This window comes from Syngnathus floridae, chromosome 7, assembly GCF_059516105.1.
Source record: "Syngnathus floridae isolate MCC-2025c chromosome 7, RoL_Sflo_1.0, whole genome shotgun sequence".
Taxonomy (NCBI): domain Eukaryota; kingdom Metazoa; phylum Chordata; class Actinopteri; order Syngnathiformes; family Syngnathidae; genus Syngnathus; species Syngnathus floridae.
Window position 1 is genome coordinate 6,905,742 of NC_142419.1, and position 26,868 is coordinate 6,932,609.

The 26,868-nt window shown below is 42.5% G+C and overlaps 2 protein-coding genes and 9 non-coding genes across 13 annotated transcripts in view; 2 read left to right on the forward strand and 9 right to left on the reverse strand.

The window, feature by feature from the left end:
• Positions 1-108: 108 nt before the first annotated feature.
• Positions 109-181, reverse strand: trnaa-agc (transfer RNA alanine (anticodon AGC)). The gene has a single exon. It is a non-coding gene; the product is annotated as a tRNA-Ala (tRNA).
• A 121-nt stretch (positions 182-302) lies between these two features.
• On the reverse strand, positions 303-375 carry trnaa-agc (transfer RNA alanine (anticodon AGC)). Its single transcript has one exon. It is a non-coding gene; the product is annotated as a tRNA-Ala (tRNA).
• A 121-nt stretch (positions 376-496) lies between these two features.
• On the reverse strand, positions 497-569 carry trnaa-agc (transfer RNA alanine (anticodon AGC)). Its single transcript has one exon. It is a non-coding gene; the product is annotated as a tRNA-Ala (tRNA).
• A 64-nt stretch (positions 570-633) lies between these two features.
• On the reverse strand, positions 634-706 carry trnaa-agc (transfer RNA alanine (anticodon AGC)). Its single transcript has one exon. It is a non-coding gene; the product is annotated as a tRNA-Ala (tRNA).
• A 106-nt stretch (positions 707-812) lies between these two features.
• Positions 813-885, reverse strand: trnaa-agc (transfer RNA alanine (anticodon AGC)). The gene has a single exon. It is a non-coding gene; the product is annotated as a tRNA-Ala (tRNA).
• A 105-nt stretch (positions 886-990) lies between these two features.
• Positions 991-1,063, reverse strand: trnaa-agc (transfer RNA alanine (anticodon AGC)). The gene has a single exon. It is a non-coding gene; the product is annotated as a tRNA-Ala (tRNA).
• A 111-nt stretch (positions 1,064-1,174) lies between these two features.
• On the reverse strand, positions 1,175-1,247 carry trnaa-agc (transfer RNA alanine (anticodon AGC)). Its single transcript has one exon. It is a non-coding gene; the product is annotated as a tRNA-Ala (tRNA).
• Positions 1,248-1,355: 108 nt separating this feature from the next.
• trnaa-agc (transfer RNA alanine (anticodon AGC)) lies at positions 1,356-1,428 on the reverse strand. The gene has a single exon. It is a non-coding gene; the product is annotated as a tRNA-Ala (tRNA).
• An 81-nt stretch (positions 1,429-1,509) lies between these two features.
• trnaa-agc (transfer RNA alanine (anticodon AGC)) lies at positions 1,510-1,582 on the reverse strand. Its single transcript has one exon. It is a non-coding gene; the product is annotated as a tRNA-Ala (tRNA).
• Positions 1,583-1,779: 197 nt separating this feature from the next.
• p2ry6 (pyrimidinergic receptor P2Y6) lies at positions 1,780-5,294 on the forward strand. Of its 3 annotated transcripts, XM_088380856.1 has the most exons (4): positions 1,780-1,843; positions 2,414-2,589; positions 3,547-3,983; positions 4,088-5,294. In XM_088380856.1, exons 3-4 carry the CDS (start codon positions 3,550-3,552, stop codon positions 4,761-4,763), a joined length of 1,110 nt encoding a protein of 369 aa, XP_088236982.1. In that variant the 5' UTR covers positions 1,780-1,843; positions 2,414-2,589; positions 3,547-3,549; the 3' UTR covers positions 4,764-5,294. The 3 variants fall into 3 exon arrangements, with proteins under 3 accessions (XP_088236982.1, XP_088236983.1, XP_088236984.1); XM_088380857.1 differs by lacking the exon at positions 2,414-2,589 and having other exon boundaries at positions 1,813-1,843; XM_088380858.1 differs by lacking the exons at positions 1,780-1,843; positions 2,414-2,589 and having other exon boundaries at positions 3,552-3,736; positions 3,811-3,983.
• Positions 5,295-6,265: 971 nt separating this feature from the next.
• The window catches only part of arhgef17 (Rho guanine nucleotide exchange factor (GEF) 17), a 40,093-nt gene continuing 19,490 nt past the window's right edge, over positions 6,266-26,868 (forward strand). Inside the window, exon 1 of the mRNA XM_088380855.1 lies at positions 6,266-11,493. Coding sequence (XP_088236981.1) covers positions 6,565-11,493 — 4,929 coding nt within the window. The 5' untranslated portion in view covers positions 6,266-6,564. The remainder of the gene's footprint in view (positions 11,494-26,868) is intronic.

Consider the following 26,868-nt stretch of genomic DNA (forward strand, 5'->3'; position numbering starts at 1 on the left):
TACTGTTGTCAACGTATAGTATATTTTTTTCTTGAAAAAATGTTTGTTCTTAAAAAGCGAATATCAACTCCAAAAAGTGACAAAATACCACAAAAAAAAAAAAGGTAATGGAGGATGCGGGCATCGATCCCGCTACCTCTCGCATGCTAAGCGAGCGCTCTACCATTTGAGCTAATCCCCCGTACTGCAATGAATACGTGGACATCTGACAGCGTAAGTTATTTCACTCCAAAACGGAATACTAAGAAGTGAATAATATCGCTCTAAAAAGTGCATGTCACCAACCAAAATTTTAAACGCTTTGGAGGATGCGGGCATCGATCCCGCTACCTCTCGCATGCTAAGCGAGCGCTCTACCATTTGAGCTAATCCCCCGTACTGCAATGAATACGTGGACATTTGACAGCGTAAGTTATTTCACTCCAAAACGGAATACTAAGAAGTGAATAATATCGCTCTAAAAAGTGCATGTCACCAACCAAAATTTTAAAAGCTTTGGAGGATGCGGGCATCGATCCCGCTACCTCTCGCATGCTAAGCGAGCGCTCTACCATTTGAGCTAATCCCCCGTGCCCTCGTGCTCCTGTAATATCACTCTAAGAAGGTAATAAGCACGCTCTAATAAAAAATTTGTGGAGGATGCGGGCATCGATCCCGCTACCTCTCGCATGCTAAGCGAGCGCTCTACCATTTGAGCTAATCCCCCCTGCTGACCTTCCCTATTAGCCAATCGACAAGTTAAATAATACCACTCCAAAAGTGGCGAATACCACTCTTAAAAGTGTATATCACCACCCAAAAATTAAAAGTCTTGGAGGATGCGGGCATCGATCCCGCTACCTCTCGCATGCTAAGCGAGCGCTCTACCATTTGAGCTAATCCCCCGTGCTGTAACCTTCTGTAGGCCAGTTGACAAGGTAAATAATACTCCAAAACCACGGATAAAACAACTCTAAAAAGTGTATATCACCAACCCAAACTTAAATGGTCTGGAGGATGCGGGCATCGATCCCGCTACCTCTCGCATGCTAAGCGAGCGCTCTACCATTTGAGCTAATCCCCCTGCCGACGTGACGCCCTAGCCTGTCGACAAGTTAAACAATACCACTCCAAAACCGAAGTGGAGAATACCACTCCAAAAAGTGTATATCACTACCCAAAAAATTAAAAGGCTTGGAGGATGCGGGCATCGATCCCGCTACCTCTCGCATGCTAAGCGAGCGCTCTACCATTTGAGCTAATCCCCCTGCCGACGTAACGCCTTAGCCAGTCGACAAGTTAAATAATACCACTCCAAAACCGAAGTGGATAACACTCCAAAAAGTGTATATCACTACCCAAAAAATTAAAAGGCTTGGAGGATGCGGGCATCGATCCCGCTACCTCTCGCATGCTAAGCGAGCGCTCTACCATTTGAGCTAATCCCCCGTGCTGTACAGTCCTCGTAGCCAGCCTAGAAAGTAAATAATACCATTCTAAAAGCCAGCACTGCCCATAAAATAAAATGCTTGGAGGATGCGGGCATCGATCCCGCTACCTCTCGCATGCTAAGCGAGCGCTCTACCATCTGAGCTAATCCCCCGCTGCAATGCTCACATTGCCCCAACTATACAAATCTTTATCGCTTTTTGCTCACCATGCGGATGCGTCACCAACTGTCTTACTTTAGGCCAATCAGGTCGGGAGCTCGCCATAACATCGACCAATCAGCGCACGATATAGGTTTACTCCAACGATTTTTGGCCAATCAGCACACGATCTAATTTTCCACATTTTACGGTGCACCTCCCGAAGGAAACATTCGGAGAAAGACATCAGCAGTCATCGACAACTGTCTATAAAGGTAAGCATTATTCCTGTTTAACAACCAGATGTGTCAAGTGCATCTTGCATCTTGTTATCACGACATTTTAACTGTGGGGAAAACGCACCACTCGTAAACGCGCACCTGTTGTCACAGTTATCATTATTTTACGTTTTTATGCTACTACCCCTATGCTAAGAACTTGTTTATTATTTATCAAATAAGTTTAAGTGTATCTGCTGGTCAGTGCCATCCCCCAAAAAGTTTAACTGTAACGTATTTGTTGGAGTGTATATTTAAAACTTTATATACGATAGTTTTATAATGTGTGTTCTTTTACATGGGAGCTGATTGGTGTGGAACACTTGTACAGTCACATTGTCATGGTTAACCCAGAGAATGGGGTCGGCTGTTGGAACAAATGGATGAGGAGGTGCAGCAGGATGAAGGATTAGTGGAGGAGGAATATGAAAACCTCAAAGAGCCCATCCTCCATGTCGCATCCTCGAGCATCCCAGTTCACAGCCAGAGCCCTCAGGCCATCAATCTGACACCCCACCCCTCCAAACAAGAAAGGTCATTCATATATATTGTATTATATGATTGCAGGTTTAATCAGAGGGAGCACTCAGGAGCTGATGTGCTTAGACAAGGCCTTACTGGAGCTGGATGAGGCACATCAGGGTCCAAGCATGAATTTTAGAAGATCGAGAGCCTTGTGTGGAAATAAGTGAAAACTTAAGTGCACGGGTGCATGCCCCGTTGGTCCAATCACGTCGCTGTTGGTAAGACGACATGACAGGGAGTGGAATTGATTCCCACATTCTCCAGCCCATCTTTTGCCAATTGTATTGAGACACATAAGTTGAATGTGGGGCAACAGATCGCTTTTACTGGGCCTCATTCAACTGGCAGGCACAGAAGTGGGTCTTGTTTTTACTTTGCTTTCTGATTTTCATGTGAGGACTTGAATGGAACAGAAAGCCGTTTCATGTTTTCACTTCTCTTTTCTTGTGAAAAACTGGTGAAACCAGAACGATGCCAAAATGAGGTTATTTCAGGATAGAAATCAGACCTTTGGTTTCATGTTACTGCTTTTCATTATCGTGGTGACAGGAGAACTTCACTTTGGATGGAACAGAACAAACTACTTAACTTTCACCTTGATTTTATTTTACACTTGTGCAAAATGAAAGCACTGCAGTAGATGAAGTAATATTAATATATCTAAAAAAAAAAAAATTAACTGAATAGTGATTTCATTGGTTTTTTATTTCGCCCGTTCTCAAAATGGTTCTTAACAGGACTTAGTGAATCATTGTCTACTTTATGGCTCAGTGCAGAGACATGTTCTAACGTTCACTGGCACACTTCCCTAACTCAGGAATTACGAAATTGCATTCTGAGAAGCATTAAAACACATCGACACGGACATCGACACACACACACACACACACACACACACACACACACACACACACACACACACACACTTCCAAATCGCAGACAGTGACATGCTTGCACGTCTGCAATCTTTTTGAATTGTGAAATATACCTCTGAATCATTGTCTGAAGAGAGTTGATGTGTCAGTGTTTTGAAATTATTGACACTGCTAAGCCGTTTTGTCACATAACAGAGTACAAATATTTTGTTACTCACACTAAGTAAACGTTTCATATATCTGTATGGTTATTTATATTCCTACTGCAGCAAGATGAATGACTGTTTGTCTCTTGTCCAGGATATGAAGATGCCATATTCTATTGAATCCCTCACAGCTGAAAGTCTGACCTCCAAAACCTTCTCCCTGGGTGTCTTCAACATAAGTGTCCAGCCCACAGATCAAAAGACAGCTGTCGCCCTGCTGGCCGTCATCGCTAATGTCAGCCGACAAGGAGTTCCACGTTGCACTTACAAGGAGGACTTCAAACGTATCCTCCTTCCGGCCGTGTACACATTTGTCTTCCTGCTGGGCCTCCCGCTGAACTTTGTCGTCATACTAAAGATATGGAGGAGGCGGCCCGGTCTGTCTCGCAACAACATCTTCACGCTCAACTTGGCCATCGCTGACTTCCTGTACGTGACGTCACTTCCCCTGCTCATCTATAACTATGGGAGTCATGATTACTGGCCCTTTGGCGAGTTTGCCTGCAAACTAGTCCGGTTTCAGTTCTACAGGTGAGGTTCATGTTATTAGAAGACGTACGAAAAAAACGAGTCCGTTATTGTTTGCTGGTTTTAGAGTCAAATATGATGTCTTGTTTTTTTTCTTCTTATAACAGTAACCTTCACGGCAGCATCCTCTTCCTCACCTGCATCAGTGTGCACCGCTATATCGGCATCTGTCATCCACTGGCCGTGTGGCACAAGGAAGGGGGCCGGAGGCTGGCGTGGCTCATTTGCGGAGCGGTGTGGCTGGTGGTGGCCCTCCTGTGCGCGCCCACATTTCATTTTGCCTCAACGGGGATCCAGCGCAACCGCACCGTCTGTTACGATTTAAGCACGCCAAAGCAGTCCGTGCACTACTATCCATACGGCATGGCCCTCACCTGCATCGGCTTTCTCTTGCCTTTCATGGGCGTGATGATGTGCTACTGTAGAATGGCCCACGTCTTGTGCCTCCCCGTTTCCTACCGATGTGTCAACAACGTACAGACAAGGGACAAACGTGACAGGGCGGTGAAAATGATCATTGTGGTGGCGGCTGCCTTCTGCATCAGCTTCCTGCCCTTTCACCTCACCAAGACTTCGTACCTGGTGGTGCGCACGCTGCCCAGTGTGTCCTGCGAGATCAGAAACCTCTTTTCTATCATCTATAAGAGCACCAGACCGTTTGCCAGTATGAATAGTGTTCTGGACCCCATTCTTTTCTACTTCACTCAGGCACGGTACAGACAGAGCACCAAAAGTTTTCTTCTCAGAGTCACCACCCTCAGGCATAATGACAGAACTGCATAAGTCAACATTTTTTACATATCTTGTGTCTTACATGTGTAAAATAGTGTGACTACCTTTAGTGATAGAATTTTATTTTTACAAGTCAAATCACTGTAAATGCCATATGGTCAGTTGAAATGAAATAATGCACTAGGCAGAAGCCTGTTTTTGTATTGAACATCTTTTATATGTATGTATATACATATTTCCTTGTTAATGAGCGCTGTGAATTTCATACTGTAAAATTTCATGGCCCTCTCAAGCTAATCTGTTGGTTGAAGTGGTTCTAATAGAGCATGTCAGTTGCATTTTTGGAAGACTGTAAATTCCAGCAACACGTTGGTGGATATTGTGAGCCTAGACTATATTGTTCAGTATTATGTTATCTTTCGCAATATTGGTTGGATGGTTTTGAGGTTCTGCCTGTTTTGATGTTGCCTTTGCTCCACTTGGTAGCATTAGTGTCCTTTCATTTTGATGTGTAAGAACCATACCAGTGTACTGTATTTGTTGTATGATGCTGTGACATTGCACAAGAATAAGTTGTGTTGACCTGTGTGTGTTTACTTTTTGCAATATTTACTTTTGTGGGTTTTTTTCATGTGTCTTATGAGTGTTCAGAACAGTGCCAAAACAACCTATATATATAACATGGAATAACCTTGAGCTAGCATCAACAATAGAATTCTATTTTTGTTTTAAGGGAGTTAAATATGATGCTATTGTTTTATTTGTGAAAAGTTTTTGGGGATACTGGCGCACTGGTTAAACCTGTCACTTGGATTTTTTATTTCTTATGAGCATTTTTTTTTTAAAAATTGGATTGGACAGCTGTAAGCAGAAGGGAATTTATGAGAGCCATACATTAGAAGGCACAGAGAACTGCAGCTATTCGTTTTTTAATGTGTTTGTTTCGCTAAACGGTAGATTAATTGATTTGTAAAATTAGAAGAGTTACGCAAACTAATATAACTTTACAATAGAACCATTCCCCATACTTTACACACAATTGTACTTTGTTGTTATACATGATCTGATGAGCTCATTTTATAAATCTCTCTGTCATGCTCAAGATTAGCCTGTAGAGGTCCATATAGCCCTAGTTAACCAGGTGGCACTGTGTAAATTCCCCTTCAGAACAAAACACTGCGTAAAGTAGACAACTTTATGGGGAGTACCACAGAGGCCTTATTGTGGAGGAGTGAAAAGGGATTGTGAAGGCTGCCAATTTAACACAATCATCTTTGAGCTGCAGATATGTTTACCTGGAGTGGTGCACAAAAGAGATGCACGGATTTACTGTTGATTGAAGCAAAAAATGGACAGTGTTGGCTTTGTCCTGCCAATTAGCGCAATGCTTCTGCGGTTACTGCAGTACATCTAGTCCCTTCTTATCAAAAATAGTTAGTTGGGTGGGGGCGTGGGGGGGTTTCCTCTCTATCCCCGAGGGGGTTATGACAGCCCCTATCCCCTAGTCCCGCCCACTCCCTTTTGCCCTATCTCAGGCATTAACATGTACAAAAAACAACACAAGTCACGGAAATCCAAATAATGCCTAAATAGGGATCCACAAACAGTTTCAGGGAAAGAGCAGAGATGCAAGGGTGACCATCTTAATGGGCACACGTTTAGCCAACAATTAAGCGTTGGTGAGCATAAAAAAGTTCGACTATGGAATCGCCAACATGTGCGTTTTAACAACAACGGAGTTTTTTTTCAGAATTGGATCAAAGTTGTTTCCTGTAGGCTGCGAGATGCAAATGGATTTCTATTCAAAAAGGATGCAGCGTGCAGCATGACACAACAAAGACAACTATGAACAATGGCAGAGAGACACAAGAGGAGTGCACCGGTGTACCGCAGCGTCTCTTTTAAGAACTCGTGGGGCGCCGACAAAAGTGAGGATTTGGAGGCAGCCGGTGGCTCTCTTCCTCTGGAGCCTAGCGGGGCAGAAGAGCGTCATGTCAGTGCGTCAAGCAAAGTTTCCAAAATCTCTGCCACCACAACCACCGAGACCGCAGAGCCAAAGAAAGCCTCCTCCGCCCCTCTCTCCTCCATTTCTCCCTCTATCCGCCAGCTCACCGAGAAATTCAGCTGCAGTGGTAGAAGTGGGGGAGGAGGAGGCTCCGAGAGGACCCACAACGCCTGGCCGGGAGACCTTGCAGCGGTGTCGCGTAGGGGCAGCACACTTCCCCGCGTCAGAGCCTCCAGGAGGAGCAGTTCTCTGTCTCGGCTGTCATTGCACCAGGACGGCGTTGCAACATTCTTCCCGGACAACAAGTCTTTTTTGGACAAAGTGCAAAAGTTTAACTCCAGCACGGACTCTGTGTCTGGGTCGGACTCTGAGAGAAGTAAAAGGCGGACTTGTGCAGTAACAACGAACGACAACACTGGTAAGAAAGAATCTTCTTGCGCATCTGATCCCCGAAAAACTTGTATTATCAATGATGAAGAGGACGTCACGATTCGTGGAACTTGTAAAGCTCACAGAACTTACCTATCTACGCATTGCAATGAATTTATTTCATTGCATTCTGATAAATGGCCCAGTGTGACCAAAATCAGACAACTTTTTGATGAGAGACAAAAGCAAGTGCAGACTTTAAATCAGGCTAGTAAATGTGATTTAGGCCAGCAAAGTAAACCCGAACGTTGCCCCCTTTTGGATAAAAGCAGCAAACTTCCCTTCACTTCATCTAATGAAGCCAGAAGTCCATGTTCGTCCGAGGCGAGCTTAGGTGAAGGACAGAGCCCAAACAGCACTGCTGTCAAACAGACACTTTGTGACACTATGGACTTGCATTCCAACATCTACGAGCAGCAGTATGCACTTGGTGAGAAGACATCAAGTTATTGTAATAGCATTCATAGTTGTTCTCAGGTTTGCCGTGATCAAAAAAGTAGCTCATCTCCATTCAGATCTCACAGCCCCAGCTCTGAGGCAGAGGCTTACCCTAAAACTCCCACACTGATCGAGGTCACCCCTGACCCCCACGATGACCTTCAGACCTCTGCTACTACTTCTCAGAGCGGTTTGGTCAACCAGGACGCCTCCTTCTGTGCCTCCTTCCTTCAGGAGCCGAGAGTGAGGGAGAGAAGGGTTAGTCAGGGGGTCGGGCTGGCGAGGGATAGTTTACATTCCTCACATAGCTCCTCTACAGCTCCTGCCTCTCCCCCTTTATTCCCCCTCCGTGCTCCAGCTCCAGATAAAGCCAATACCTCCTCGACTGTAGATCCCTCCTCAGCCCCTGCCAGAGTTGACTCTCTTCGAAGTTCCCGCTGGAAGTTTAGCTCTGGAGATGAAGAGGAGGAGCATATCAGGAGAAAAAGAGGAGGCTGGAGTGGCCCCTCTCATCCTTTTGTTGGCCTCAGTGGAGGAGAGAGGGGCACCACAGAGCGAGGTGACAGTTATTTGTTACGCACTAAAAATGGCCGGTGGAGTGCAAAGGGCTTTGGTCGGTCTTCTGGCAGTGAAGAAGAGAGTCCTGGTTCTTTAGGACCATCCAGTAGGGAGGCTGTGCGACGCCGCTCTCTGAGAAAGAAGAAGCGGTTCTGTGGCGGTGCTTTCGCGACAGGCCGTGATGATTATAACGATCGTGATGGCGAATCAGACGACAGCGACAGCGAGCCCTCTCTGACCATGGAGCATTTGGATAGGCCTCGCCATGCCACAGGAGGAGAGCTACTGCCAAGAGTATCACGGAGCCACTCTGCAAGAGAACCAAATTTTCAGAGTAACAGAGCCAGGGTGCAGCAGCAATGGGAGCGCATCTCTTCACCTGCAGTAGCGGCATCTACAACACTTCCCGGTGTGTCTCGAGTATCAAAGGTCAACATCCCCTCTTTTGGCTCCCGTTATAGCAGTCGATATTCCAGCACTGAGACATTGAAGGTGGAGGACCAAGCTAGCTGCACCAACCGTGGAACAAACAAGATTTTGAACACTGGTGGGGACAACTCTGCCAGACATGCCTCTTCTTCTATGCTGAGTAAAACATACTATGGGAATTCTACCATGTACCGTTCCCCTAGCTTTGGACACGGGGATAATTTTCCTCGTACCCAAGTCTGGACTCGCTCCAAGATTGTGCCCACAGTCACTTCCACCTCTGTGGTCCTTGCGAGAGAAGGTCAATTAACTGAGGCTGTGAGATTACAGCAAACAGCAGGAGGGGATGAGGCAGATGTTAAAAATGGAATATCCAAGTCCAATCCTGATATCACAACAGAAACAATGAGCATGCTAAATTTTTTGAAATCAGACTTATCAGAGCTGAAGGTGCGGAAAACTAATGAGAAAGAAAAATGCGGATTGGGGCCACAGAGTCACATTGGGACCTTATTACCCTCTGGTCGTCGCTTGTCCCTAAAAGACTTGACAGCAACTCTGCGGCGTGCAAAATCCTTCACGTATTCTGGTAAATCCCCGACAACCGCACGTTGTTACCTGGCAGGAGGTACAACAAAAAGAAGCACCTCAGAGCAACAGTTAGACCTGAGTAGAGACAAGACTGGAGCCAGGTTGTCCCTATCAGACAGGGAAGTAGAAAGCGATGGAGGTGACTTTAGGCTTGGAAGTGGACCAAGGTTGTTGGATTATGGATATGATGACGACGACAAGGAAGTGGTGCCCACACCATTGCAAGAAAGGTATGTGCAGGAAGCTAGGCAGGTTATTCAGGATATCTGCCAGATGAGCACCAGAGAAGATGATGATATTGATATGAAACGTGTGAATGATTTTGAAGATGAATGTTTTACAATCACCAAAAAAGATGAAGAGAAGACTAAAGTAATGAGTACTGAAGGTGAGGTAGAAACAAACCAAGGGGCTGAGTTTAAGACCACACCGGGAAAAGATAAACATGAGAGGGAGAGCGAGATTGGGGAGAGGGAGAAGAGAGAGAGGGATGGACAAAGTATGCAGCTGGAGAAGCTAAACAGTAGGGATACAGACTACCAGAAGAAGGTGCAGAGACAGAACAGAGAGACGGCGAGGACGTTACAGAAAGGGGATTCGGAAGAAAGTGTGTGCTATGACCGCTCTGTGGATGAACTTTCAGGCCACGAGTCTAGTTTAACAGATGAAGGGATTGTAACAGAGCCAGAGATTGGCCCCAGTGACCCCTCTGAGAGGGTTTTCTTGGGGTCAGGAGGGGTTAATTTGGGGTCATGCGTTGCTCGGGATGTACTAGGGCAGCCTGTCACCATATGGAAACAATCAGCGCTCCATGAAGAGAAAGGGCTTAAGAAGGAAAGAGAGGAAATGATGGAGAACAACACTGGCTGTACGAATCGGCTGAATGAAATCAGCATACCTCCCTCCTTGCCTCACTCCTCCTGTCTGGAAGACAACTGTGTCGACACTTCCAATGATGCAACCAACCAGAGCAGCGCTGTACTGCAGGCATCGACTGGTACTCCGGGAGGCCTTGAAGCACCTGCGACTCCAAGTACTGTTCGTCGAAGACGCAAGTTCTCCCCTCCTGGTAACATTAACGCACCCTCAGAGGTTAGTAACAGTACTGCAGACTCAACGACCGCCGCTGATGCGAATGGAGAGTCAACAGTCTATCGCTCCCTAAGTGATCCTATGCCTCAGAGACGCTCTTCTGTGGCAGAGGAAGAACATTTTTCTTCTGTTGACAGCAACCTTTTAGGATCGCTTGCGCTCAAAGGTGGAGGTCCGCCAGAGACCCCTTCTATACCCACCTTATCAGAATACCAGGGAAGTGTGGCGAGTGACTTGTCTGGATACAGTGATGGCGGACTTTGGGAAGAGGTCGTTGGCGACTACGGTGGCGTGATCAGGAGCATTGTAGCTGAGCCAAGAGCCATGGACAGACTGATGAATGACGATCATGGAAATGGCAAAGCTCCCAAGAAGAAATCATTTAGTGACCCCAGTCGACGTAGTGATACATCTTTGCTTTCCCATAATGACTCTCAGTTTAAAGCTCAGTTTGCCAGCGCTAGACCAATCAATGAGCTGGATCAGTCAGGCGCGATCCCACCGTCCAGCAGCGAGCCAATCCTAAACAAGCATAAAGAAAAAGCGTGGGATGTAGAGGTGCAGCCTAAAGAGGACTTAACCACACAGTTAAATGATTGTCACCATGGAAATAGCAATACTGATATCAAGGAGACTGTCAATCCAGCCCGCGAAAACATTGTTGTAGATCAAGGTGGACAAAAGAAAGCAGAGGAGACAAGAAGGTTTAATTTTGACCTCAAGCTTGCTGAAGCTTTATCTCCCAGAGCAATTCGACGATCCCCGAGAAAGCGCCCAAACAGATTGGCTCAATTTTTTTCTCATGAAGACCCCTTTGAGCCTCCAGAACTAGATGAGCAACATGGTCACCGTGATGAATCTGCGCTCACTCCTCCTCTTCCTTCATCCAGACCAAAGACCAGAACTAAACATGTAAGACATGCCAGCGAGCCTGCCACGTTTATACCCATCTCACCACCACCACGACCACAGCCTTTCAAGGAAGGGAGCAGTCTCTCACACCAACCTACGGGAGGTTCTACAGCCCTGAGTAAAATCCCAGGAGACAAGCTTCCATCTCTGGAGGATGTGACCCATCTTAGCACCCCCGAAAGAGACACAGACGGTCCAGGGCCTCTCCCTGGGACTCGGGATGGGGCCAGCGAGATCTTCGCCAGTCAAACTACAGGAGCTGTATCACAGAAGGGTTTGGACCATGCTCCGTCTACATCAGCCACCCAGAGGACCAAGCCTAGAGTGGTAAGTTCATATTTATTTAATTGTTCTTGTTGTAGTATAGCTTTGACATACACCTTCATATTCAAAAACCATTTTGGAGTTTGAGTATCTGGCATGCTTTGACAACAACCTCTCACATAGAAGAGTGGAAATTAATTACAGTTCGGTATTTTGACCACAGAGGAATTACACATTATTTGTCACATAAATGCGTTTGAACAGTCCGTAATGTTATCTGGAACATTTGGTGCTTTCTTACACTTACAGCTTACAAGTGTGCATGTACTTTTGGCAAGTTGTATCGTCGTGAATTACGTGCCATATGGTTTGTGGAAGAGTGCATTTGCTAGACTACCATTACCATTACGGTCTGAGATGTGTTCAACAAACATCAGAGGATGTTATTGGTTTGATTAAACAAATGTCAGAAGGACGGCATTAAGAAGCAGGCCAAGACAGTCAAGTGCATGTGTCTGCTCGTCTTTATTTGTTCCCTCCAGTGTGGATTCTAGCCAGCCAAAGAGAAAGAGAGGACTCAATAAGCAGTTCAGTACCACTCAGAGAATAGTTTTTTGTATTTCAATGCTAAATGCTTTTATCATATGACTCAATGGACTCAATGAGAGAGGACTCAATGAGCAGTTCAGTACCACTCAGAGAATAGTTTTTTTGTATTTCAATGCTAAATGCTTTTATCATATCTTACAGTGTAAAGATGCTCAGCCATACTGGATGCCAATACAAAAATGAACAGTATTTCTCTTGTTATGTAATGCCACAAAGGTGTTCAGAGCAATTCTTCAATTGGCTTTACGTAAATTGTAACTGAAGTATCTAAGGAGTGTATATTTAAGTGTCTGGATTTTTACGGGGGTGGGGGTGGAATAGTCAGCACTTGCTGTCTGTTTTCTTTGGTTGCTTTCCTCATCCAATGTTGTTGCCGTAGTGACCGAAGCAGTAGCTGGTGAGTGACCTCGGCCTGCAGGAAATGGATTTAGGAAAATAGGAAGTTGTTGTGGTTACAGAAGTGTTTGATGATGTCCATTACTACTGGCTGGCGGGAGCACATTGTGTGTGTGTGTGTGTGTGTGTGTGTGTGTGTGTGTGTGTGTGTGTGTGTGTGTGTGTGTGTGTGCGTGCGTGCGCGTGTGTGCGTGTGTGCGTGCGTGCGTGCGTGCGTGCGTCTGTGTGCGTCTGTGTGTTCAAAGTACCGTGTCCTGCTACTTTGTGTGTCTTCTCCGTGTGCATATTTTTAGTCTGGAATATATCAGTGCCTTCTTCCTAACATGTTGCTTTTTAAAGCACTGCACTGCTGCTTTTCTGCAGCTTGTGTTTGTGTGCATATGTGTGCGTGCGTAAGGGACTGAATGTAACAATAACTCAAGGAAGATCGCTATAATTGCTAAAGCTATAGTAGAATACAGACAAGATACAGTTTTTGAAAGAAGACCATTAAGGGAGAAAAAAAGTTCTTTGTTGATTGTGATGACTTGAGGTATTTTTTCAGTCTCTAGCTGCTTTTTTTTGCTTGTATTTCCACCTCTTCTAATCTTTTTTAGTTGTTTATTCCTTAGCAAATGATTTTAGTTCAGCCTTTCATTCCAACCTCCTATCCTTACCTCATTGGTTATGTTGTTAAGATTCTTCCTTTTCTCTCCCCCTCTTTCTGGAACATAGCAGTGAAGTGAGATCATTTGTCTTGGTGTAAGCAAACCAAGCCAAAATATCAGGTAGAGAGCTGGGGACAGGGGGGGGGGGGGGGGGGGGGGGGTGTCAGAGGGGAAAAAAAATCTGGCTAAAAGAATGGAGATTCAAACTGACAGATTGCTGAAGAGTGAAACCATGACGGAAGAGAATGAGAGGAGGGGGTGAGGCAATGAAGCGTGATTACACACAATTACACCCATCTCTACTGATCCACAGCAACGGGGTCTGGTCAAAAGGAATATCCTAATGACCACTGTGACAGATAGAAGATTTAGTACAAAATATGGTGTACTTCTAACCTAAAAGTATGTGTCAACTTGTCAGTCCTTCCAGTGGCATTGGAATAAGGACATCGTAGACATCATCATTCATTCCAACCACAGTTTGTAATCTGAAGGCACGTATGTCGTGATGCTGGTTGTGGTACTAATGAAGAGTGAGGTCATGAGGAGAAGAAGAAACTGAGGTCCACATCGAGCTCTAAAGGTAGTGTGTTTATTTCTTTGAGTTCAGGATAGACTTTCTGTTTTATCAGACCACCCAGAATGAAGCAAATGCCTCTTCTCTTGGTTGATGTGTTTCCCTCCCTCCACAAGTTGTCGTAGTGAAAAGGTTTTACTAGCATTGATCAACTTCATTGGTCTGTTTGTTGGATTGCGTATTAGCTGCTATTTTTAGTGAACTCGTTGGTTGGAAGGCACACTACTTTCGGCTTTCTATCTCTCTTGTAGATTTGTGTATAAATCTTTTCAACTCTTGTGGATGTACAGTACAAGTATATACATTCTTACTTAGCATGAAGAATGCGTGTTAAATGGAGAATTGGAGCGATGCCATGTCTTTACAATTGGGCAATGGTATTTTGAAACCAAGGAGGCTACATACCAGGGCAGCTACAGCACCCACTTACCGTCTGATGTGCTTTTATTCGATTCCAGCATCTGGAATCTGATCCAACAGCAATGTTCTAAATCATACAGACAACACAAGTCATTCATGATTTTTCCGTGTCAGGTTTCTACTTATTGTCGGGTGGGATTCTATCATAACTGTTCCATCGGACAGTGAAATTGTTACATGGCACTTACTCGGTTGTTTGAAATGGCAAATTCGATGGGATGATGGCGACTTTCCCAAGGAGCCAGCAGATGAGAAGATGCACACTGTGCATTTTTTTCCCTAAATTTTCCTAAAAAATATTTTCACAATGATGATGTCATGGCAAGTTCCTTTGGGTTGGCAGGATGAAATGATTTCTCTAGATTTTTGACCCTGAGCTTTTCAGTCTGTTCCTAATCAGATCATTCTTTTGTTGGTATAGTTATTAGCTATATTGCAGCCAACTAGTGAGATAAGCTACTTTTAATTTTTACTCTTAAGAAAAAAAGCAAGCGTGTATCTTTTTGATGGAATTGAATCACAGCTCACTGAGGACCTTATTGATCAAAATACAGATGAACTATCAGTTGCAATAAATAAAAAATACCAGCAATTCATACAACCTGTCATTTGTTGTAGTTAGGTCCATCATGAGTTCTAGTGAGTATAATAACAGGTCATGTGACCTGCAAAGCCTACTGCCATGCATTTAAATCTGGTTTCTCAAAGCGAGGCAAAATGTCCGTGGGAGAACGGCCTTTGGTTGGTGACAGTTGGAATATGCTTTTATGAACTTTCCCTTCTAAGGACTGCCCCCTTCTAAGAATTTGGACATTTTACTCAAGCCTTGCCAGCGTAAAGTCAGGGGAGGTTCAGCCCTTTGAACATTTGAATAATATTGGCATGCCCTCATCATGTGTCTGTCCTAGTAGCTTTCCTCTGGCCAGTCTTGCACTAACTGGCTCAGTGTGTGGATCCACCCTGTGTAATTACAGAGCGCTTCGCTATGTGAGGAAAGTCTCCTCTGAAACAGCATTTTCCAGCTCTCCAGCTGCTTTCTCAGCACATACTGTTTTTTTAGCATACACTACATAACAAAAGGTGTGTTTGTGTGAATTATATGCAATCCAATTTTTCTTGGCTTTTATATTAATGGGGAGACTGGGCATAGTAAACCTTTGTCATCAGCCATACTAGAGTATGGCTGATGTTATTCATTTTCATTCTTTCTCTCTCTTGCTCTCGCACTATATATATTTATATATACTATTTTATATATATATACTATTTTGTGTGTGTGTGTGTGTGTATATATATATATATATATATATATATATATATATATATATATATATATAATAAAAAAAATATATATATATATATATTTTTTTTTATTTATTTATTTTTTTTTTGTACCGACATAGCTTTAAATTGAATCCGATACGGAGAAACCCACCCCCCCTTACCAGATACAATGTTGGTGATTCTGTGCTTTTGCCGAATTCATATGCAGGATTAATGATAATATTATGTAAACGTATTTTGTTGACTACGTCATTCATTCAATAGTCCAACTGTAGCATCATTGTAGGGTGGTTAACGTCATGCATCCACTCACACACACTCTCACATTCTGTGGGTTGACTGCACCCTTCTGTCCATTTCTTGTCTTTTGTCATCCAGTTCAAATATGACTGTAGAAATAAATATGCCGTCCTCCTTCCCTAATTCTTTCCTCCGACTCCCCCTGTCACCCGCTTGTCCTCACTCCTATGGCATCAGTGCGCCGCTTTGGATCATGCTCAAGCTGCCAGTTGAGAAATATACGTGAAAATGGGAACGGGAGACGCTGGAAGTCTCGCAGTGCCGTACAGGAATGGCTGCTGGGATCACGGATCAAAGCGCAGGGAGAAGAGGAAAGTGAATGGAGAGCAGCAGAGCTTAAAGCAGCATCCCAGGCAGGTGGTGTGTCTGTATGTGTATGTGTGTGTGCGAGATACAGCATGGAGACGTCAAAGTTCCGATTCACGTGATGAACGAATGAATGTTATCCTGTTAGTGTCGTCTTGGCGCAGTCCTTGTGAAACTTGGAGTCATTTCATTCATTTTACGTCTCCACTGGGCTTTGCGGAGGTTTCAGCTTCCTGACTGTTACTTACTTGGATAAAACATTTGATCCCAGGATGAGTCTTCATTGAAGTGTGAGTCAGCCTGAAGGAATGCTGACCTTAACTTCACAGAGAGAAAAAATTGTCTGAGGTCACGTGTGTGGGTGTGATTGAAAGGGTGAGAAACTGTGGCTGACAATTTTTGTTTTAACATTCATTTAAGTGATTTACATGTTGCCTCATTTTCCTCTTGAACTTTTTCTGTTCTTCCTGATGCATATTTTTGTGAAACAAAAGTGACATGTTTTTGACTTTGCGAAGTTTAATGATGATGTCTGCATATTGTCTGCAGATTTGCCCAGGAAAAAATAGTTTGATGGTCCCAAAGAAAGCTCCCATCACCCAATGTCAGCTGCGGGGTGATGTGGGAGGGCTTGTGTGTGTTATCCAGTCAGTCTTTGCTCAAACAATGTAGTACTTCTTCACTCTTCAATGGCCTTCTTATTTTCAACAAGGCCTCCACCTTTTTTCCCTCGACGAAAATCTGATTTACCAGCTGGCGTTTGCATTGTGTGGTTTTCAACTGTTATTGTCCAAGGAGTGGGGAAATTATTCAGGTTTTTGTGTTATGTTCCTAAGGAGATGCCATTCAACTGAATGTCAATGTCAAATGTTGCTAAGCGATCCAGTCAGATTAAAAGCAGCAGAATCAAAACATACCTGTGGTAAGATTGAGGTTCAAACCCGAGGCTGAAGAACCTCAAATGAAGTAAAAGCAAATACCCTTCCAATTGTTTACTTTTCCAATTGTAAAATGAATCTCAAACAAATTTGTTTCATAGTATTTATCGTGCTATTTTGGACCACAACTTTGGTGAAACTAGGCCCAAATTATGTGTGACATCACTCAAGACTTGAACAAATGTCAAAAGACTATTGCTTATCTCTTGAGACTTTAGCTCACTAAGCAACCCAAGAATCAACTTTGGATGTTTATTTTATTTTTTTTTAATGTTTGCTTTTTGGATAGTAAGTCGAGTTATTCTTGGGTTGGGTTAATCTTAGCTAATGCTAATATTACTTTCATAAGTAGTTCTTGAGCAATATAGCGTTACTAGGGTGTCATTTTTTTAGTCGAGGACCTTAGTTTTCCCAATCAAGGGACAGGATTGATTGAAAACGTGTTTTTGTCATTGCGTGCTTGCTTTAAATCCAACTTGTTTGTAACCCTTATAGCTGCTTGTCACTGTTGTTTTTCCAATGGCCCAAAGTAGTATTGATTCAATATTGCTCTGAACGTAATACTTGGTTGTTTTTGAATGTATATGACATGCCAGATTGGCTAAAGCTCCTTAAAATGAGCGCAGAAGTAGAAAACTGCACAGATTCTGCCTTTTAAGGAGCCATTTCTCCTCCTATCCCTCGCAAGAGCCATAATTGTCTTCATCGAGAGGGTAGGGCAGGAAGTGGTTTAGGGGAGGCACACACACATACACACATGCATAGAGTGAAAATAGTTGCCTATTTTTCTTAAGAAAAAGGGTGAGTCTTATTTTTAGACACCAAACATGCCACTACTTTAATGTGTTAGTTTGGTCACCCGTGACAACCGCGGTTGTGTGCACGTGCAAGTGCATGTGTGTGTATGTGGCTGTCGGAATGTAATGACATCACAGCATCTAGTGTTTCTGTTTGAGCAAGGCGAGAGAGAGGATGTTAAGGACAACAAAATAAATTGGCATTCTTTCCAGAACTTTTCACTCCATTAGCGTGTTTGTGAGCTCATCGCCTACCTTACATCACTTAACTTCCGTCTCTCAACATGTCTGGCTTTCTGTCTTCATGTCCTATTTTCCTTCTGACCCCATCTGCTCCTTTTGTCTTTCTTTGTCCCCCCACCTCTCTCTATTTTTATCCTTCCCCGAGCCCACATCTGGATTTCATTGGAAGAGTGAACAGCCCTCCAGCGATAAAAGACTCCCTGGACTGCGCGTACGCACGCATGTGTGTGTCTGGGTCCTTGCGTGTGCTTGGCAAAGCATGGTCAGACCTAAATACAATCAGCCCCATAGCAAAAGATTGTGAGCAAACTATCCAAGCATTTGGCCAGGTAATCATGGCTGCTCATAACAATAAAATGCCTTGTTGGGGCACATCCTATTACAGGTTTGATGATGTAATGGCATGCAGATTCTTAGCTCATAGTAAATTGTCGAAAAAGTTGAAAACAGGCACTTTCTTAACTTTTCCCTGGACGTCTGTAAGTAAGTCACAGATATGGGATGAAATGTGTTGAAGTCCGTTAAGGAAGCTTCCAGCATAATACCAGAGCTGTCTTGTTGACGTAACCATGAATTTAAATATCTTATAAGGTCAGCCATACATTTCTGCACAATTTGGACATGGTGGTGTCCTTTGGCTGGTTCTGTCTGAAAAGCACAATAAATCCCAGTTGGAGTGTGAAAGCAGCTACCGAGGAAGCGCATGAGCTGCGGGTCAGCATGAGAGAAGGTGAACATGGGAAAGCCAAGCACAATACATTAATCAGGCTTAAGGCTCAACTGGAGCGGACAATACTCTATCTTTGTCTTTCGGTGGTGTTGCATGAGGCAACCACCTGTGTGCTTTTAGGAACCGGCGGTGGGGGACTCGAGTCATGTGACTTGACTCAAGTCAGATTTGATTCAGCAATTTTTGGACTTGTGACATACTTAGCTTAAAACGTATGAAAGACAGCTCTTGACTATGACTTGCAACTCATGAGACTCGACTTGACTGAGATTCAAAACACAACCTGGCGACTCTTGATTCGCCTTTTTCCATTTTTGTTTTTGAAAGAAAATTATTTTTCTGTCTCTGGCAGAAACAACAACACAGAATCTGCCTGTCTGCTCTCTTCTCACTTTCTCACAACAAAGAGGACAATTGTCTTGTGCTTCACTATAGACTGTTTGAGCGATTCTAATGAGTGATGGAAGTTAAGTAAAGGACAAAAGAGGAATGCACATTTTGTTGATTAAGTCTAAAATTTTATAAGACTATATTACTTGTCTTGCCCCAAGTGATGCCTTGACTGAAATCTAGTGCAGACTTGGCTTACTTAATTTTTGTTCTACCACACTTTGAAACTTGTTTTAAACATGAAGGTTAAGACTTGAGAGAGTTGCTTGTAACTTTTTGTCTGCATCTGTTTGTGCGTGTTTGTGTGTGCGTGCGTGTGTGTGTTACACAAGCTCTATTAATAGGAAGAGGAATAGAAGTGGCCTGGGAATGTTGTCTTCTCCAGAAAAACAAACTTGTCCTTCCATGTGGATGTGGCAGGGTAATGAAAATGACAAGATAAGGGATCGGGGATGTTTTTTGTACCGGGAGATGCTGTTACTGATCTGGACGGCCACGCCTCTTTCCCAAAAGCAGGCAAGACCAGGTACAGTGTGGCGTCCTCAGTTTAGTACAGTGATCTATCAATTTAGCTGTCCCGAATGTTGTCCTTAAGGCAAAGAAGACGTGAAACACGATTACAATTAAATGTTAAGCAAGTGAACATTTAATAGATACGGGGGAAAAAAGTAATTCTTTATTACTATTTTTCTGGCTGTGTGTGTGTGCCAATGGATGTGGAATCCTGCATTCCAGTTATCTGGTTGTAAGCCAGAACATTCTGGAAGCACACAACAGCCAAAAGGAAGAGAATTATGGGAAATGAAGAGGAAAAGATTTTTGGATGATTACATCCATTCAGAGGCGTTATGATTCTTTTTAACAAGTCAACCTCCCCAAAAAGATCATCCATATCTTCACCTCTCATCGTCTCTTTTCATCCTTGCTAATATTTACTAGACCTTTTTTTAATGTCTTGCAGCCAAAAATATTCATCATTATATTAGGTGGAGTGTAAAATTTCTGGGGTCTAAAATTAACTTCCTCAATAATGAGTTTTCCGGTAATTCAGGACTATTATCGAATGCGCTAAATTGGTTTCATGAAGTAAGAGACTTTAGTAGGAGTTTAGTGAGCGTGCATTCTCTGATCTAATCACTGCCTCTTTAAGCAACACCGGGACTGAGCCCACAGCCACACGCGCATCCACACATAACGCACACACATGCAATACTGCCATATAAGGAGAGAGTGAGTGCATGGTTTAAACAGGGGGGGGGGGTCTCCTCTCATACTTTTATCCACTTATTTTGCTCTCCTAAAGTTCTTTGGCATCTCTTTCTTCTTTAGTCATTTTCCATTTGAGTCAACTGTCTTATTATGCTGTTCTAACCAAAAAAAACCCCCAAAAAACACTTTCTAATCACTTGTAAGGCCAAACTGTCAGTATGGAGTACGCACCGCCTCTTTTTGGAGAAATATCCCAGCACAAAGCTTTTTTTTGCGTCCCTGGCGTTGCTAAGGGGTACACTTTAACTAAACGTCCTTTTGCTGCCCTGTTTAAATACAACATATTAGGTCACACTGCTCACATAGCTATATGAAAATAAAATAGCTTTAATCTAAACTAAAAGCACAGTATAGCTTTTTCCCATTTCCTCATGATTTGGCTAGTATCTCGTGATAAGTTGTGTGCTTTATTTCCAAATCTTTTTGCACAGCAACCTTAACGACACCACATATTTTTATTATTATTATTATTTTTTTAAAAAGCTATCAGTGGTTTTGGTTTGCTTATTATTAACCGCCGTGTTGTGCACCGTTGCAGCTGATGTCAGTGTTTGGCAACATGAGCTTCTGGTGGGAAACCAACAATACTGAACAAGGGGTGGAAAGGTTCCTATAAATTTCTTGCAACTTTCCAGAAACCTTCCACAGGAAACTGAGGAATGATTAAAATAATCAGTTGGAAACATGAATGATTATTAAAGAAATGGACTTGGACTTTTTATACATATAGTTATTTTAATTTTGCTACACTCATATTGCTAAGCCAATATTGAAGTATAAGTTAACCCTTATGCCAATACTTCGAATAAATAAACCCCAGTTGACAAAATTATACTGCACAATGTTGCAATGCAAATCTGACGTTCTACAATTTTCCATTTATTCATATTAATTACTGAATATGACCCCATTACATTTTTTTGACCTGAAAAATGTCCAACGGCGAGAGTTGCTCCTGTTCTGCTAAATTAATAGTTGAATTATAGTTGTGTTTATTCCAAAATGACTTAGCGGCTCTCACGTTTATTTAGTTGCAAATGTCTGAATGGCAAATATTTGGCTCGACGCTGTATTGTGTTTACGACCAGTTACAAAGTCCGCTGTGACACTGTGAGTGGATATTTTGACAGCGCACTTGTTAATGTTTGTAGGATGAAGAAAAGCACCCCCTGTGGCGCCCTCGCTGTGTGTGTGCAAGTATATGTTGTGAAATGTGAGTGTCTCATGTGAGCAGTTATAAATGGATCTTCGGAGGATCCGGGATCAGTGCAAGAGAGAGTGCGTGTGTGCGTGCTTGTATTCTTGGGAGGTAATGAAAAAGTAAAGTGAGGTCCTCCTCTGTTTGCTTCATCAGTGTTTGCATTGCACAATGCTCACAAATGCTTGTGCTCATTTTGAAAGACTTTGCCAAGTGTTGACTTTAGAATGTTTCCCTATCAAGTTTATCTTTTCAGATGTTAAGAAAATACAAGGGAGTTATTGTTTTATAATGGGACAGACATTTCACAATTTCACACTTTGCTACTTACTGTTGTTCAGTTTGTGTTTTTCTGGCTAAACGTGTTCATATGGATTGACTATTGACTGTAGTAATGGCTTCACTTCTGTATAGTAGTGGTAGACTCCAACTGAGGTATGAATTTGGGTTAGATACAGGAACAGAGCTCCTCCTTTCTTTCCATATAGCAGTGATAGATGTTTCTGAGTGATATCTGAGAAAAAAATAAAAAATAGCGCAATTAAGATACAGTAATGCCATCAAATGTGAGCAAGGAACACTTGCAGCTCTTAATTGAACAGGACAGTCAAACCTAAAAAAGCAAAATGAGACCAGTCACAGAAAGCCTACCAATTCACCCAGAGCTCACATGTAGACTGATGGACTCCATCTCTTGTTGCCGCTTACTAGGCCACACCCCATGACTGCACACATCTAACACAATGGGATGGGCATAATTCATATTCAATAAATTGGATCTAAAAGCAACTGATGCAAATATGAGGGCAGCACTTTGATCTCGGCTGCAATCACTGCACATGGATTGATTGATTAATTTTGAAGTGACTTAGTTATTGCGTAGTGTACAGGGGTTAAAAATATCAGTTATTTAAACACTGGCTAAAATTGCTATACGGAGTATAATATTATCATCACAAGGTCACATATATCTCGATATATATACTGTAGTACAACCACTTTACTAGTTGCTACAATTTGTAGTCTGTGCAAAAAATCTACTTCATAGCATCATTCTGCACCCAAAATAATACCCCTACGTCCTATCTTGGTCACATGTGTCTTAAACTCGGAACCCATTGATCAGTCATCCATTTGGATTTTTGTTTTCTAACTTGTTATTGGATATTCACGACACAACTCCCATTTGAATGAATTTGAACGATATAACACTGCTCTCTCAACGTCATCACGTCTCTCTCTCTCTCTCGCTCTCTCTCTCTCAATCTCTCTCTCGCTCTCATTCTCTCTCTCTCTCTTTTTTTCTCTCTTTTTTCCTCTCTTCCTCTCTTTTTTTCTCTCGCTCCCTTTTTTTCTCTTTTTTCTCTCTCTCTCCTCTTTCTCATTCATGCTTTGTTCTCCATTCACATGTTTCCATGGCAACCAGTGTTACATAGTAACAGTCTGACCAATAACAGAACTTGGACTTGCTGTCTAGCTACTTCTTCTCTTTTCTGCTCAACTGTCCTCATCTATTCCCACATCTTCCGGCCTCCAAAAGATGTCTTTTGGACCTGAAATTCAGAGAGTGCTGTCTTGACATCTCCACCCTAGTTCATCCCAAAAGTGTGTGATGTGGTTGAGGTCTAAGCGAGTCAAGTTCTTCCACATCACATTCATCCAAGCATTCCTTCATGGGCTTTGATTTGTGCACATGGGTGCAGTCATGCAGCTTTTGGGAATTTGGAAGCACAGAATTGTCCTGAAGTCATGGCATGAGGCTGAATTAAGGAGAATTATTTAATCTCAATGCTTTTGTCCTGTTAATGGTAATAGCTCTGCAACCAACCAGTTGTTAAGCTTCACACTGTGTAACCGTAAGTGAATGATTTTCTCAAAGTAGATGTATTCAAAGAATGCCGTGAACGAGGCATAGGCCATGGCTGCCTGCCGGGAATGTTATCGCAGCATAAACCTTAATCGCAGCAACCCCAAGATTCGGGTAAATTAAAAAAGTAACTACCCTATATTTTCACGACTGTGCTAAGCCAAAGGACAATACTATGTTTATTGTTGGAAACCTCTACACACATGCACACATACGAAGATGTATGGATTTAAGGCTTTAGGAGGGATCAGGAATGTAAAGAGCAAAAAGAGAAAATAGAGAAAAAAAGGGCTGCCAACAAAGGGTAAGAGAGGTATAAAGTAAAAAGGTTATAGTTGTCACTATAGTTCCAACTTCCCACCAAGGTGTAATATCGTACAAAGTACAAAACATGATGTATAATGCACATATAGTTGTGCATTGCTTCATACTGACATTTTTATAGATTGTGCCGTTTTTATTTATTGTGACTGGTGATTGTACATCACTGGACTTTTAGGTGTCAGGGAGCGTGGCATTTGAGAAGTCAAAGCTCTCTACCTTACAACTTCCTCAAAGTTGCATTATTTCTTAAGGAAGGAAAAGCTTAGAAAGGAAATTGTTTCAATCTTTGTTTTGGCGGCATGCTAGTAATTTGAGAAATTCATGGAGATGGACATACAGACAGAAAAGGAAGAAGAATTAGAAAAGAAATACTGGGTGGGAGAGACAGTGACCCAGAGGAGGTATTTCCGGAGTGGTATTGGGGTTAGAGACTTCATCTGTGATGACTATCTCTAGAGCCCAGTGCATTGTGGGATTCATTGCTGGGCAGGAAGTGATGGGATTTCAGATTACATGCTGGCAGTATGACTTCATATGGAAGAATGGATGAAAGGCTCCTCCTGGTGTGTCCCTTGAATTATACATGAGTGACTGTGAACGGTGCACTGTTGCTTACATAATCACAATATACAGATTTAAAATAGTTTTTGCATTGGCAATGTAGTGGAACATGCTGTGACTTAGTGGTGGGAAAATGAAGCTTCAAATTTGCTTTATGAGCCAGTTGTATGTTTTTACTTTTCTCTGGAAACGACTATAACCGCGGCTCAGATGGGGACCTTCTTTGCCTCTTCTTGTTTTTAATTGACCTTCTTTGTTTTGTTTTAATTACATGCTCTTTCCCATTTGACCCCAGTCCTGACCAACATCTCGTTGCACAACTTAGTAGTGCTACACTGAAGCCACGCAAGTCAAAATTCAAACTTGTATGCAACATCCTGTACAAACACAGAAACGTTCGTTCACAGTTTGAAACAAGCTGTTTGTTGCACTTCAGCCAACATTGTTTGATGTCACATTTTAAATCACTTATACAAACAGACATTATGTTCTCAGAGACTATTTAGCAGATGGCGACCAGTCCTTTGTGTACCCCGCCTCTCGCTCAAATTAATCTGCGATAGACTGGCCAAAGTACTTCTTCTTTGCTCCATATGAAATATATATGAAACTGCCTGCAGTTTTCTTTGTGTATAGTGCCATGTATCTTACTAGTAGGTCACGTTCAAGACGCTTCTTCTTCAGATCACCATTGTGTGTCTTGTGTGGATTACAATATGTGTGCCAGTGCAGAGTCCAAACCTATCGAAGACAAAGGCTCTTTTCACTGCACATGTATCTCTTGCCTGTACACACACCAGCCAGCCTTGGGAGCATGAGCCTATCTGGTTACCTGTCTGTTCTCAATCTCAATTGTTGTGATACAGTTTCATTAACAACCACAGCTTTGTTGTTTACTTCCAGTTTATTTTTAAAGGCCACACTATTGCGTAAAACAAACAGCTCTAATTTAGCACCTAAATTAAGGAATCAATATTGAATGTTTTGATTGCAACTTGACCCTGATACAGGGATGGAGACTTATAAACAATGTACATGACATAAGCCTTTTCTTTTTATAACTGCTGCCCCCTTGTGGACATTACCATAATGTAGTAGAAATTCACAAGATGGTTTAAAACTTTGGGAAACCTAACAAACAAAAAGATGGGATCACTGTTTGACATCTATTTTGACGATTAAGAGGATTTAATGAAAAATATATTTGACTGTTCTAGTCAGACCGCCCAGGTTGTTAGTTGTGGCATTAACTGTCATCAACATTTCACCGTAGCAGTGACACACACACATATGCAACACTTGCATGCCTCAAGTCACATTGCTTAGCAATTTTTGTAATGGTTCATTTAATGTCTTTTTCCATATGTGTGTGTGCGTGTGTGTGTGTACGTGCGTGTGTGTGTGTGTGTGTGTGTGTATCTTTGTGAAATATTAGCCTCTGCAGCAGGTAATGCATGACTGCCAAAATAGAGCAAAACAAAGTTCTCATCACATACCTGGGCAGATGTTGTGTGCTAGCATGCGTGAGTTGTTTTATATATTTGGGCAGGCACGTACAAACACACACACACACACACACACACACACACACACACACACACACACACGCACACAACCTTTGTCTGGACACACAGTACTATCTATTTCTGAAACCACTTTCAACCCATGTCCTGCCCTGGTACGAAAAAAATGTCACTCTTTAAAGCTGTGTGTATGTGCTGACAGGTGTCATTAATCCACCTCCATGTTCATCTCCTTTGACTCACTCATGACTAATATAGGATGCAGGGGTGGTATATTGTTGGCAATGATGCACATCAAATCGGCTGTGGTTTCGCAACATTTCGCCGATTGAGCCAGCGTGTGGGTGGGCCAACGTGTTAAATCATTTAAAAATATTGCTATAGAGCCCGTAGGAAATTCATATTCTGATCAGAAGATTGTAAAGTCAGCCCACACGATCTATCACACATATGCTACCTGGTATGCTATTTCCCGTGTATTTCTAAATCGACAGTACAAAAAGTCTAAATTAATATCATACTAAGGCCACATTTTGAGATTTTTGTAATTATAAATTTTGCATTATTTTAAATCATTATGGAATGGTATTTTTCACGTTTTTAGCTAGAAGGTGTAGATTCTACACTGTAGAACATGAGCTATGCCAGTATGCACAAAGTACTTTTTTGGAATCAAATTGTTAAATGAATTGAAAATAGCAAATATTTGTTTTATTAAACTCACATATGTAACTTCTTACAATCTTATGTGAGTTCAGCACACACACACGCACCCTCACACAAAAATCACAAAATATACAAATTCACTCAGACAGGGCATAAATAATTTGGGCCAAAAATCTGACCACTAACTTGACCACTTGTATTTTCTCATCCCCACCCAGCAACCACATATGCTGCAAAAACAGGAAATGTGGAGGATGTGAGTGCTGTTGTCATGGATACATATTATTGATGCTAGTGTCGGTAAAGGGTGATATTTTTTTGCAATTATCATATTTCCCATAGTAAATAACATTGGGAATGAAATTTTTTTTGCCGTTGCCATAATAAATCATT

What these genes read in the sequence shown, in the direction of transcription:
- p2ry6 (XM_088380856.1), top strand. Translation starts at nt 3,550, where the DNA reads ATGAAGATGCCATATTCTATTGAATCCCTCACAGCTGAAAGTCTGACC. An exon ending in GTCCGGTTTCAGTTCTACAG is followed by an intron (nt 3,984 to 4,087) that starts GTGAGGTTCATG and finishes TTCTTATAACAG; the next exon opens with TAACCTTCACGGCAGCATCC.